This window comes from Dermacentor silvarum, chromosome 4, assembly GCF_013339745.2.
Source record: "Dermacentor silvarum isolate Dsil-2018 chromosome 4, BIME_Dsil_1.4, whole genome shotgun sequence".
NCBI lineage: Eukaryota > Metazoa > Arthropoda > Arachnida > Ixodida > Ixodidae > Dermacentor > Dermacentor silvarum.
This window is the reverse complement of record NC_051157.2, coordinates 5,094,263-5,108,498: the sequence shown is the minus strand read 5'-3', so window position 1 is coordinate 5,108,498 and position 14,236 is coordinate 5,094,263. Positions and strand designations below refer to the sequence as shown.

Genomic DNA, 14,236 nt, shown 5'->3' with positions numbered 1-14,236 from the left:
GGACATAAATATTGGCTGACGATGAATGATGATAATGATGAATGTATTGTGCGGCTATTTCTTTCGCGTGTAAAAGCGCGCAAAATGTTAAAATATGCCACGTGACTACATGCCCGTGCTCAGCAATGACAGTGCTCTCAAACAAACTCAGTGGGAAGGTAATTGCCTTGCATTTAGCACACTGTCCTGCACAGTGCAATGACACATGAAGGAAAAATTGCTTGCACACATGAACATGGCCACGGCAACGCGATAGCATGCACCAGAAGCCAACTGCAAAATCGAGCAGCGTTTTGCATAGTCACAGTGAGAGCTAGGGCTGAGGGCTGAAACAGTACAGCCCTTCAGAAACCAGCACAAATGCGACACACTGTGCAAAGCAATGCGCTAGAAGCAAGGCTTACTTCCCAGCAACCTTTACACTGAGCTCATTTGAGATAGCTGTGGCCACGTGTTATTTTTTAATATTTCACAAGGTTTCTTTGACACACGGAAAGAAGAGCCACGCAAACCATACTGTGCTGAAAACAACTGAAGTGGATGTTTTCAAGGGCGCTCTAACACCTGGTGTTGACATATCTGCCGTATCTATGGTTACTAATAAGTTAGTAATCATCCCTTACAAACTCAATTAGGAATGAAATAATTATTCGCATAGAAGGCTTTGCTTTTTCTTTAGAACTCGGTGCATGATAGCTGGGACAGTTAGTTATCATTATTATAAACTAAATTAGGAATGAAACAATTATTCACATAGAAGGCTTTGCTTTTTCTTCTTTTCTTTCAGAACTCGGTGCATGATAGCTGGGACACCCCGTGTAAAGCAGAAAGCACAACATGATTGGCACATAAAGTCACCCAAAAGAAAAACAAAGTAACTAATACAAAGGTGAAGTCAGATCAATGTGAAGGACGTTAACAGCACTTGTCTGCTTAGCAGGTTAGCCTGACCAAGGACTCTGCTCAATGAGAGAGGTGAAGCCACCTTATGCTGGTCACACTGAGGAGTAGGTGCACTGCTGAAGTTGCCGCACTAACAAGAGGTCAGCCAATACTGTCTGCACAGCTACCATCCCATGGTGAAAACACCACAAAGGTCAAGTGAAAAGATGACACAAGTCATCTTCTCACCTGCTCGAGTCTGTTTTGATAATGACGAAACCGTCACCATCACTGAAACTGAGTTTTTACTCTCGTGAATGAAGCAAATACCAGTTACATATTACTGAAAAATAAAAATAGTGCAGTGCGCTTTTTACTGCTGATTAACTTCCTATGCCGCTTGCTGGTCAAGTGTGTTTAAAATCGATAACTGAACATCTTGTCTGGTTGGGAAGCAAATTAATATCGGAAACAGAATGCCAACCAAATACTTGTCAAAAAAGGTTAGGGCTTTCACAACTTTTTCAAAACCCGAAACATTAACCCATTTGACAACAGCAGCACTTTGGTCGGTATTCTGTTTCTAATATCAAATGTGTCTCCCTATTTGAGCTGGGGCACTACACAGCTGGACCAGCGAGGTAATTAGACATTGTGATAAGACAAACTCTTTGCAGAAAGGTAAACAGTGACAGCCACAAGAATGTCAAATGTGAGGAGAAAAATGCACACAAGTATGTAAATTGCAGTAGGGCAGTTTTTGATACTCTGTTGCCATGCGAACAATATTACACGAGACAAATGGGTAGATGTTTGCGTGGGTCCACGTGCTAATTTGTTGAAGGTCATGCAAGGTAGTAGTCACCTAGCCAGCCACTGCAAAGATTGTGGCTGTGGATTATTATAGTCTGAGTGATGCCGTGTCATAAATAAAAGTTGCAGTTCCGTCTGAAGGGTAAAGCGTTGACAATATTACACCACCTAAGGCATGTAGATTCATGGGCAGTGTAAACTGTAGTAAACACATTCGCCTACTAAAACAAACACGCAGGGTGTGACGTGCCCAAAGCCACTGCGAGCACTCGTGGTCACGCGGGATGAGGAGTGCCACCAGTGGGAAGTGCGAGCGCAACGATGTTATGCTGCTGCTCCATTTACCACTTCACTCCAACAGTGGCTGCGCGGGAAGGCCTTCGCGCTCACACGCGGCAGGTCACATGACCTCCAAGGCTTGCTCACATATGTGGTGGTGCACCTAGGAACTGCAGAGCCCAAGCGTTCCTACAATTGCCATTGCAATAAATGGTTATAAGGAGCAACAAAGAATGTGAGACACGGCAATGCAGGGATGGCCATCGCTGAACGTAAAAGAGTTGTCACATCTTGAAGTTGGTTACACATGTCTTGTTTCCCTTTCCTACTGCATGTGTACCTTAATAAAGGGAGTGGACAAGCAATAAACGCAATCAGCGCTTTGCAGTGTGGCTTCTTCACTCTGTGTCCTGTCTTTGTGGCACTTTTATTTTTGTTAAACCATACCAAGCCCATGTAAACACAACCGTGCAGACTTGGAGGTATTGGTGACCAATAAGAAATTCACAAGGTGATGGATGAGTCATAAATGCAAAGGTTGGCATTCATCGTCCCTAAGTCAAATTTCCCTGCCTCTGCAAGTAATTGAAGACCGCAGTCTGGCATGTCATGCTGTCTGCTGCTACTACTGTGGTGCATGCAAAGTGCAGCCTCACGTGGCCATGCAGTCACATATAGAGCATGCCCAATGACACGATGCTAAGCTGCTCTAAAACTCATCTCAATGTGCCAGTATTCACAAGATATGGACGACACAAACAATACCATGCAAAATGGTGCAATGTTTGTGTTTTCAGCTACAGATAAGTCAAAGCATGCCCAGAGTTTGAGGCAGAGTTTCGGAAGTGGCACGACTGTGGGAGTGATTGCCATGTTTCATAATCTACAGCCATGGATGTGCAATTGGTGTGTCAATGTACTACCACAAAGTCATATAACAAACAATTTTAGGAGACGAGAGATGTAGTACTAGTACCTAACATGGATGTATACCATTTTTCTTTTTAAAGAGATATTCTAGGGAAGCAACTGTACAGCATCTTGTGACACTGTAATGTCACTGCTGACACGTTTTTTAAAGGTATGGCCATGCTAGTACGGTTTTTCTGAGCTCTCTATTAGTGCATGTTTCGTGAGCTACAGCATGCTACATTGAGCTCGCTCGTTCAGGCAGGGCGTACAAACAAGAATGTTGATATTCACCATTTTCTGCAAAGAATTCCTCACAGACTTCTGTAGAACAGGAGATGTTCCCAATGCCTTGTTTTCTGCTGACATCAAGGCTGTTCTAATGGGCTTGCCAGATGACCTCCGAGACTTCTGAAGCTTTTCTTGATGCAGCAATTTATCTTCATGGGTCTTCCGCAGAGCTGACAGACTGTAGCCTCGGGCATTAAGCCACTCCTTCAGAGTTTCCCTGAAAGGAAGCAGCCACACCTATTAGGCATGCATTCTCGCATACTAACCATGCCTTTAAAAGTCATCCACAACAGATAGCGCAATTTGGCTCCTTCAGGTGGTGCACAACAAGAGGCAGACATCAAATGCATGACAAACTGTACTGTTCCATTGCCTGATTAACAACAAAGTTCCACTAATTACCATTCAAAATATGCCCCGAAATATACCCTTTGTCAGAAAAGTTCTATGACTAATTTCTATCTATTCTTTTTTTAAATATTATACAGACTCAATGAATGGATGTTATCCGGTTGCGTTTAGTATGTGCCTAAAGTAGACATAGTCTTGGAACGGTTTCCATGTAAACTCGGTATAGGTGGCAGAGCTGACTTTAGCAACCCAGAGTTCAGCTATTTTGCGCATTTAGTTGGTTATTACTTGAGTGACATGTTGGATACAAATTCCAAAGAGTCAACATTCAACTAGAAAAAAAAAACAAAAACAAACCATACTGAGACATGAAGCATAATTCAGCAAGTACATTGTGATGAAGCATGATTGAGAAGCCACGTCCATGAATGGCAGCGAAATTTTTCAAAGGGCAGATATTCGATGCAAAATGGTCTTACAGTTGGCTACCTGTCAACGTCGCAGACCGCAGCAAATGTGTAACCTGTGAATAATTATTGCATGAAAATTGGCGTGTTACTGCGTGTAAAATATTGGAAAATCTGATGTTGAACAGGCATGTGTACTACTTGACCTAACGCAACGATTTCGGGAAACGGGAACTAAATGCAGGTATTGTCCCTCAAACAATAACAGACAAACCAAGAAAAAAAAAGCAGTACAACTGCTGCTGAACTCTTTTGAATTGGCCATAAGTGATTCCATCTTTGTGTTAAGCATCACTGCCAAAGAAGACGAGGTACCAGCATGAACCTCAAAGGAAGTGACAGAGCACCTAATGGCAAGGTCTTGGTTTACCTCCCTATGAAAAAGTGAAGCCATCGAAAACAAAGGCAACAATGCTGGCATCTTTCGATGCTAGAAATTTTGTGCACCATGAATAGTGACCTCCCTGAAGGACAAATAACAACCATAACTTGTGCACTGACATGCACTAAAACGTTTGTGCTAATAGGCAGTGTTGGCATCTGTGCATTGCGGTTCTTGTTGCATGATATTGCAGCTGCATCAGCAGTGCAGGCCAAACATTGTTACGGGCCGCCTCCTTGCATAAAGGCAGAAGATGACGATCGCTGGGGGACGCTGCGCGTGTTCAGCCATCTTGGCCATCTCTGCCAACGGTCCCTGTTTATAAATCTTGTCCCGCTTTTATCTATTTGACACCCCGTCACAATATTTATACTCTGCCACATCCGACCTGTCTTTATTTTCCCCCTGTGTCACGAAGATATGGCAGCAATCCAAACAGCAGTGAATAATGTTCTCACGGGCATTCCGCATGCTATGCTTGCTTCCATGACATCAGGAAATGATGTGCGCAGGTAGTCGAGGGGACAAGAGCTAGAGTTTGCAAGTTGAATAAATTGTTGTTTTACAAACTCTTCTAATTAAGGTTGTGCATTTTGTCCCAATGTGTCTGATAGGGGGCTTTAGGGAAAATGTCTACTGGAATGTGTTTCTTAGCACATTTTGAAGGCAGACGTGTTGTAAGTGGTGCTGGTCTCAAGGTTTGTGGCAAATAAACACTGAATGACTTGAATTTTACAATCTGCACACGTGCCTGAGAAGGATACTTTAGTGTGGGAGCTTCCATCTGAGAACAGAGATACTGCTTTTCTCGACAACAACATCCCTATTTCGATGAAGTTTGTTGCATAAACAAAAAAGGACAATTTAGTAACTGTAAGAAACAGATTTTCAATTTTTTTTTAATTTGAAAATCTCAAAAGTTGCAGAAAGCTCGAATATCAAGTTTACAACTCTGTAACTGAGGAATACTAAAGATATCACAATGCTGTAAAGTGCACCTAATAAGTGCCGACAAAATTGCTGTATTACGCCTAGCTCTGAAGTATGTACCGCTAGTCTGTGAGTGGGACCTTTTGCAGAGCCCTCGCACAGTAGCAGTTTCCACCTTTGGCAAGAAGAGAGATGTTTCAGAGAGCATACATACAGTTGCACTTGCAGGATAAACCTCAGAAGAAAATTGAAAGGAAGTCTTGCAACTTCAGATAACATGACAGTTTCCCACCAGCAAACAGTTACATAAATCAGAAATGAATATGCTTACTATACAGCTTCTTGCTAAGTATGTATGCTCGATAGAGTGCATTCGCGATGCAGGTGTCGATTTGGGGAGAACTGGCAAACGGCCTGCCAATGTGGGCGTTGAACCAGCAGCCGGCACCGTGGCGAAAAAAACGGTTGACCCGGCGGAAAACCGTCCAGGTGCAACCCTTGTGTAAACATTGTAATAATTTGATGTCAGTTGTAAACTTGTATATCAAACTTGTCCACTTTAGATGCTCAAAAATATGTAGTTTACAGAGCGGCAATACTTGTTTTTGGTGTAGAGTTACAGATTCGGGTAAATATAGCGTTTCTATTTACTTGAAATGTACAATTTTTGTGAAAAATTCAAGGTCCTAAAGCAAAATTCTACTTCCTAGAATTGCTCATATTTACCTCTCTCACTCTCGCCAATTTCATGCAAATCTGTCCCACAGTTCTCATAAAAGCACTTCTGCACTTTGCATGTGTTTGAATAGGGAGGTCAGATCTGGCACCGAGCAAAAGCTTCTTCTTAAAATTGAAAAATGGTAATCAAATGCAGATTGCGATTTGGTGTGAAACTAATGCCCACCTCTTCAGTAATTCATTTAAAAGGTGGATTGCACTATCTGCCACAGGTGGTACCAAATACAGTTTTTTGTTCAAGTAGTTTTGTGCCTATTGTGATGCACCCAATAAGCCATGGCTATTGGCTGGATTTATTTAGGTGTCATGACTAAGTAAGCTTCTGACAAATAGCAAGAACTTCCCTAGCAATACAACTTTGCTAAATGAGAAATGTCCATCATGTGCAATGAAGCAATTCTGGTGCTGAACAATGGCTGTCTGCCGAATATATTCCAAAGCAGAGTTTTCTTTTTCCTGTGTGCTTGCATGCTCTGGTGCCTTTCAGACATCGTGCAAGCACAACTGCTCGAATTAAATGCAAATGCTTTGATTGAGTAGCCGTAACACAACATGCCCTTCCCCATGTTTGTAGGAAGACGTATTTGTCACTGCACGCTTCCTTATTTCTTAAATATTTTTTTTTTGTGGCTAAATGAGACACCAGGAAAACTTGTGAATTTGGTGTCTTGAGCAGCACCATCTTTAGAAAAGTACCCATTTGCTTTACTCAAAACAAGCAAAAATAAACTGATAGCTGCAGTAAAGTGAAACGAAAAGAAATAAGGAATTCTTGGTTCCAATTTTGTAGTGCTGCCTTTCTTGATGCCATTCCTTTTGATGCTTTTCGCACGTTGACAGTGGTCAGAGCGACGCTCTGCCCGTGTTGTCAATGGGATCAGCCAACCATGAACGGTACGCGCTGCCTTTCTTGATGCCATTCTTTTTGATGCTTTTTGCACGTTGACAGTGGTCAGAGTGACGCTCTGCCCGTGTTGTCAATGGGATCAACCAACCATGAACGGTAGATGATGGCTTAGAATTGAGCAGGAGGCACCATTATCAATGAATTGACTGATTGATTATACCGGCGGATTGATTATTATTTCTAATAAGACACCATCTGGTGGGCAATACTACTTTGCTGATGCGTCTGTACAATGGATTGAGTACAATGGATCTCAAGAGCCATTGTGACATTGCCAAAGCTCAGCGTGATGATGGATGGTGCATTACTTTGCCTCAGCACCATAAGAATGACCAAAAATGAGATAAAGGCTGCTTATTAACGGCAACATTTGATTGCCAGTAACTCTGCTCATAGAAGTTACACTGAAAAAAATCTTGTACAAAATTCACACCTTTTTCAAAGGTGCTTAGGGCCCCTTTAAAGAATGACTGTTTAATGGCAGAGTGATTCTGTGGATATTACATTTTACAAGTGACATCTGAAGGCAGCAGTAATAGTACATCTGGCAATCTGCTGGAGAGCATGCCTTTCATTATGTGGATGCCCAAAAAACTGGAAAGCTAACAAAGCAGTTTTGAGGAAGAATGTAATTCATGCAGCAGACAAGACATGAAATTACTCACTGCAATGTGCGGCTGCGAATGGGAGTTTTCGGTAGCCTTTTTGGTGTTACGCTCCGTCGTCCGGGCATAGTAAAGGACACAGACTTTTTAACGTGAGATGTGCTGGTCCCCTTGCGCAGGCAGGAAGAAGGTGGCTTCTTGGAGCAGCTACTTCGTCTCTTTGGTGACAGAGCAGGGCTCTCCAGTGTGAATGTGTCATTCAGCTCATCTCGAGTACTCACATCTTCAAGTGACATTCTGTCAGGACTTGCCTTTCCTGTGGGACTCCCTGTCGCTGACACAAATGAAGAGTGTTGCTTAATGTGAGAAGGCGTGCCACCTGCAAACTTTCTGCTGACTTTGCCGATTGGAGAAACGCTGTCTCCTGAGGAACTTGAAAGACAGATGCTGTGGGCAGTGTGGTAAGGTGTGCTTCCACTAGATCTATCAGGTGACAAAGTTCTCTTGGTGTCACCTGATACTGTACCACATGAGTTCAAAGCAGACTTCTTGACCATCACTGAACACGGTGTTGAATAGGATGCAAGACTAGTTCTTCTTTCAGATTTGGACTGGCACGAGCGCGGTGACGACCGTGGCTCCACACATGCACTATTTGCACTCAGGCACGGCGAGAAATCAACTTTTGCCGTCTTTAAAGGTGTTTTGTTTGGGGTCTCACCATTGCCTTCCGAGGCCCTCTTTCGAGGCTGCTCCCCCACAGAACACCTTGCGCCGCTTGCCAACAGAGGCTGAGGTTGTGCACGTGTTTTGGCAGAAAGCTTGGCTGTTGACTTTCTTCCCGATGATCGTCTAGATGTCTGAGCTTTAATTTGAGTCAATGACAGTTTATGGGACGAAGCTTTCACTACCTGGGACCTCCGGCCCAGCGATCTTCTTGCAGTGTGCATCTTTGTTTGAGTCGGGGCAGTTGACGTTTTCCGCACTGGTCTCTGGGAAAGCTGGACTTTTGCTTGTGCTAGGGGAACCCTGAGAGGCTGCTTTGCTTTCTGAGGTTGCTGCTTTGCAGACATCCTGGTGCTCTTCTTGTCGAGTTGAGGCATTTCAGAGACTGCTGCTGCTGCTGTTGTGGGCTCAGATGCAAAAGAAATCTTGACTTTCTTAGACGTTGATTGTAATGGTGTCCCACGTGTTCCAGAAGCTGTTTTAGATACTGGCTTTACAGTCATTTGTGCCTTCCCTGACTGCAGAGAAGCCTGAAACAGCACCACACACACTTAGCGTAGAATAGCCCTGAGGAACACCTATATTTACACATCACTTTCTAGATGCTCCTGGAAAAATAAATTTTTTGTTAATACCGCAGACATCTCACTGAAGCTATACTCCGTTTCATACATCAGGTGCAACACCTGTGGAGGCTAGATATTTTTTGCAGTGACTGCGTTCACCCTTAGAAATAGTTCAGTGTTTATTGATCGATTGTTGTGAAAATGTTCTTTACATAAGCTCAGTTCTGAACGGACAAATGAATTTACCCTTAGAAACAAACAAACTATGTACTCATACAGCTGCTAACACATTGTTTTATATAAATTTGCTTTTCCTTGTTCTTTATTTTTGCAGCCTCACGTGCAAGCTCACTTGAGCAAGAAGCGCTGGCACGCAGCGAAGCATAGACGGAACGCATGGAGTGATAAATTTTGGTGAACGTACTTCTTGCGTAGCTTCCCCAGCGTTGCACCTGATGTATGAAACGAAGTACAGTACAGTAGAGCTTCGTTCAAAGTTCACGTATTTGCTCCTAAATTAGCTCAGTTGCTTAACTGCGCAAGTGTTCAGAAAAGTGCACATGCCAGGTTTGGGAGAACACCTGAGCTTAATTCTGCAAGGCCAGAAGTGTTTATGTGAGCTTTTAGCCAGCTTAGTTGCTACCCCTCAGTTGAAACCTTATCAGGATTTGATCTTCGAAGTTAAAAACACAAACTAAGCAGGGAAGGTTTGCTATTAAATACCTTCATTCCTGGATTTCAATTTTAGCGTTAAAAACACAGATACTAAGCAGGGAAGGAATTCCTCACCTTTGGTTTCTTTCCAGATGTTTTTGTCAGTGATACTGTGAACTGCTTGCCATTTTTTGCAGTGAGAGAATGTACCGACTTCAACGGTTTTCTTTGCGACACAGGATGTTTGCTTTCTCGAGGCCTGTTCTTGTTCGGACTCATTCTGAAAAGCACACACCAGTGTTAGAGAAAAGAAATAAGACAGTTAAGAGTCACACCAGCACTGACAGCTAACGAGCAAGACGCTTATTCTGAGGCCCAGTTATAATGCCCAGTTGGATGCTGCTGTCAGTTGAGGAATGTTGTACTGTATATAGGGTAAACATATGTGAGCACACTCTTATACCAACCAGAGTGGCAAGATGGGCTTGTTGGTTCATCATGAAGGCTGTATATCAGCGCTTAGTAAGAGCTAACAAAGCGCTTTTAGCATTTCATTCTAACCATTCTAAACTGCTAAAACGTAGTATTACTAAGATGTGCCTCAATAACGCACTTGATAAGTCTTGCTGCCATTTAGTGCCATCCAGCTTCAACGAACAAGTTTCAAGGCTTTTAAAGTCCGGTTACCCAACTGATGTGTTGGTGTCAGTTGCAGAGGGTGTCCTTCGACGCAAGAAAACCAGTATTGGTTCTTCCAACGCGGATGCTAGGCCTCCTTTTCAGAAGCGTAATGTAGCAGTTATCCCTTATATCCATCAAGTGTCGCACAATCTGAAGAAACTAGCTGCTCGGGACAATGTACAAGTTGTTTTCTCAGCACCTAGCAAGCTGGGTAGGTTATGTAGGACTACTGACCCGACTGAGAAAGTAAAGAAAAGCTGCAAAAAGCAACACAAGAATGTGTTCACCGAGTGCAGATCGGGCGTCGTTTATCGCATTCCGTTGAAGTGCGGCTGATGTTACGTTGGGCAGACGGGTCGCTGCGTAAATGAACGGCTCAAGGAGCATAACTACAAAGTTAACAAAACGCCTTCAGATGGTTTTCTAGCTATTCATTGCCATACCTGTGGGTGTATCCCTCTCTTTGACAAAACTCAGATAGTTGGAAGTAGCAAGTGTGAACTAACCCGTCTAATAATCGAGAGTGACAAGGAACTTGCTTTTTTGTGCATGTACAAGTAAATTTTCATTGCTGTTTGCACGCCCTGTTTTTTGTCACCCTGCTCCCCGTGAGCAATGTGGCTCACGTGGTCGGTGACGTACTTCCATGGCACTATATTGTTCAGCGTGGTCAAGGCAATAAACTTCATTGTTGTGAGTAGCGCATGTGTGTCCGTTCGTCTCCTTCTTTGTCCTCGTCCTTACTAAGCGCTGATATACAGCCTTCTTATACCAAGTTCTGAGCTCTCTGCGTCACACTTATCAGGTTCTTTGAGGGAGCTCAGCTTGCAAAGCTGTAGGCAGCATATGACTGACAGCTGTTAACAGCACATTGGTGACAGTATCCAAAACATGCATAAATAGCACCTACCTGTCCTCTCGTTTTTCCTATTTCTTTAAAGCGCTGAAAATGCATGAAATGTGGATATTCCAACTAGCCCAGCTGTCCACTTTATGTACAAATAACTTTTAAGTTCTCATGTGCAGAGCAATGCTTTATTTGGTAGAGCAAATAGCAAGTGCAGTGATATAAGCAAGCCACATTTGGATGATAGTACACTTGGAAGAGGGATATGACGTGCATGAGTGGCTTTGCAGCTTCTGTCTTTTGTGCACACTGGAGCATTGTTTCAAGCTGCTAAGCCTGTGGTGACCATTAAATAATGACGAGCTGTGTCCACAACTTCCAGCTTGCTAACACTGCCCTGAGTGCACCAAGTTTCCACACTCACATTTTGTTCCTGAGCACATGATTCAGGCTGAACTTATCAGATGCAAGGTAATGTGAAAAACGACATAAAACACTAATGGGGAACTAAATAAGTATGAATAAGTGGGTAAAAATGGCAGACTAATCATTTACGTGTTAGCATTCCTGTAGGCACAGTGAGGAGCCAGAATGTAATCACTTCCACGACGCGACCGCACACGGCCGTGCCATACCATGCGCGGTCAAGCAGTTCGTAACAGGGCTAACTAGCGAGAAATGACAGGCGCTGCCGTAGGTTACGTACGCATCCACGATACGGGATCAGGACTTCTCGATGAAACCAACCTGGTTAAATATGAGGCATTGGCAGATACGGTTACTGTGGCGATGTTGTAATTTCTGGCAGTTTCATATGTAAAGCGCGGGAAATTAGGCAGACGCACGTCGGATATGCGAGCCCAATTTAATTCGACCGCCGTATTGCCGCAATTTACCTTGAAGGGGTTCCACTTCCCTTTGTATAGGAAGGTCCAGCTCCGGGCGTGCGCAGAACCGTCTTTTCTCGCCTGTTAATGCGAAACAACGATCGTAAGTACGCAAATTATGCATTCAAACGAGGCCGCCACTATCAGAATAGCTGATACTCACAGCTGGTTTGAGTATAACCGCCGCCGCTCCCACGCCGACAGGGCTTTTTTAGGTGACTCTATAGGTGAAAAGAAAAGACAGTTGTGTAATTATGCACAGGTTGAGCGGAACTATCGTTTGATGTGATACCAAGTTACCGGAAACTTCCACTGATAGCGTTCCATGGATCGGCGCTGCGTGGGCGCAATCATTAGTAACGGCGGCCTCACATCAAGCGATCGAGATTATAAGTTTGTCTTTCTACATTTTATGTTAACAGTAGCAATGAGCACTACACAACCACATAGAGACGCGTCTTTTGAAGCCAATTCGGCCTTCGTAAATAGTCATAGCAAATAATAATAAAAACAAGACATCCGCGTCGGATCCGGCATTGTTGAGATCGCTAAAACAAACCTCGAATGATCTCGAATCACATTTCGTCTCGGTACTCACCTGTTGGATCTTTTCGTTTCATGGTCGCAAACTAGTGCGGGTCAGCCAACAGCGGAAGGTAACCAAGCTGGAAAATAAAAAAAAACGACCCTCGGCGTGCTCAGCAAACGCGCGGCCTAGCGAAGCCGCCTTTCTCGGTTTGAAATGCGTCACGGCAATAGGCGGTTTTCATTGGTTACGTCTTCCGACACTGCGATTGGCTGTAGCGCGCTTTCGCCGGCTTTCGCACAGGGAAAGGAGAGCAGACGAAATGCTCTCCGCAGAAGCCCTCTTGCAGGCGCGAAAGTTGGTGGTCGACCGTTAGACATGTATATCGTGCGATTCGTTTGTGCGCTGGCGCTGCTTAAGGTCAACATAATGTGCAGCCATGAGCTGTGCTACAGTATTGAAAAATTACTGTGGGGTCTCAGGCACCCAATAGGCATTGTCCCTTTGCCCTCATATGAGCAGTATGTGCTTGTAGGGGAGCACAGAGGCATTATTATGCAAATGTCATTAAGGAATTTCGCTAGTGGGAATGTTCACGTGTTCTTAAACATAACAAGTAAGATATTAACCTCGAATGCACCAGCGGATGAACGCGGGCTGTTGAGTTTCGTCCTAGACCCAGATTTTCCGCAAGAGAGGAGTGTCTACGTGTGCTACAGTGCCCCTTCGAAACAACCCGGCGTGGACCACGAAACAACCATCTCCAGATTTGCGGTATCTGGCGACGTGCGGAGCAGCACTCTCAAGGTAGGCTTTGCGCTCGTCGATAATTTGGCATTGTGTTTCGTGGTATGTGCATAAAGCGTACGTGGGGAAGTGCGCCTTGTCGTGCGTCTTCCTTTTTACACACTTTATTAGGTTTAGTGAGTATGCATGAATAGGTCGCTTACTTTTTTTTTTTGAAATTTTATAGGCATCAGATGCTGATTAAAGGAGGTACAAGAAGCTCAATAAGCGAATATGTTGGGAATCCATCTGGGAGTACTTCCAGCACGCCTCCATGGCAAGCAACCTATTGATAGGCTTATCGGTGTTGTACGACGTGTATGTACATATAAATTCAGAGACGCGTGATCTGTCTTAATTACTTGCGGCTGGCGATATTCAAGGCTGAGTTGCTACCCAGACAACGCAAAACATCCCGTGGATGTCCCGGAAAGATCCGAACGTCCTAGCTTTTTATGGGACGGACTGAGGACGTCCACAGTACCATGCCCACAATTCATTTTAAACACATCTACTGCTGAACTTAAACACTCTACAGACTACTTTAAACACTTTACTGCTAACATCCTCAGCAGGATATTCTCAGGACGTTGTTTCCAAGTGTGTTTATTTGGGAGCTTCGTGTTACCCGAACGAAACTGATTATAACCAAAAACGAGATACTAATGGCACACTGCAAAAAAAAAGTTTATTTGTAGACTATGTTGTTTTAAACAATATTTATTATTATTATTATTATTATTATTATTATTATTATTATTATTATTATTATTATTATTATTATTATTATTATTCTGTCATTATTATGCTATTATTATTGGTCTTGGTGTCCAAAGCGCACCTTCCACCGACGGTTCTCGTTGAAGTAACAAAAGCAGGTGTCGAAGGTATTTTAAGTGCATAGCTGGTACTGCACCGGAGGTAGTTCGTTTGATACCGAACTGCTTTTTAATCGTGGAAAGAAATAAATACGCAAAATTTCTTAGGTTTCAGAGCACATGAAAGTGCA

The 14,236-nt window shown here is 43.5% G+C and overlaps 1 protein-coding gene across 2 annotated transcripts in view; it reads right to left on the bottom strand.

Annotated features, from left to right (window-relative positions):
• LOC119449350 (uncharacterized) overlaps nucleotides 1-12,657 on the bottom strand; it is a 59,308-nt gene extending 46,651 nt beyond the window's left edge. The window contains exons 1-6 of one of the 2 annotated variants that reach the window (XM_049665178.1): nucleotides 12,514-12,657; nucleotides 12,079-12,136; nucleotides 11,925-11,996; nucleotides 9,636-9,780; nucleotides 7,615-8,810; nucleotides 3,178-3,391 (exon numbers count right to left, since the gene is read on the bottom strand). In XM_049665178.1, the coding sequence (XP_049521135.1) occupies nucleotides 3,178-3,391; nucleotides 7,615-8,810; nucleotides 9,636-9,780; nucleotides 11,925-11,996; nucleotides 12,079-12,136; nucleotides 12,514-12,535 (1,707 nt within the window). In that variant the 5' untranslated portion in view covers nucleotides 12,536-12,657. Of the gene's footprint in view, nucleotides 1-3,177; nucleotides 3,392-7,614; nucleotides 8,811-9,635; nucleotides 9,781-11,091; nucleotides 11,112-11,924; nucleotides 11,997-12,078; nucleotides 12,137-12,513 lie in introns of those variants that run through there. The other variant, XM_049665179.1, reaches the window with a different exon arrangement.
• Between the last annotated feature and the right edge of the window lie 1,579 nt (nucleotides 12,658-14,236).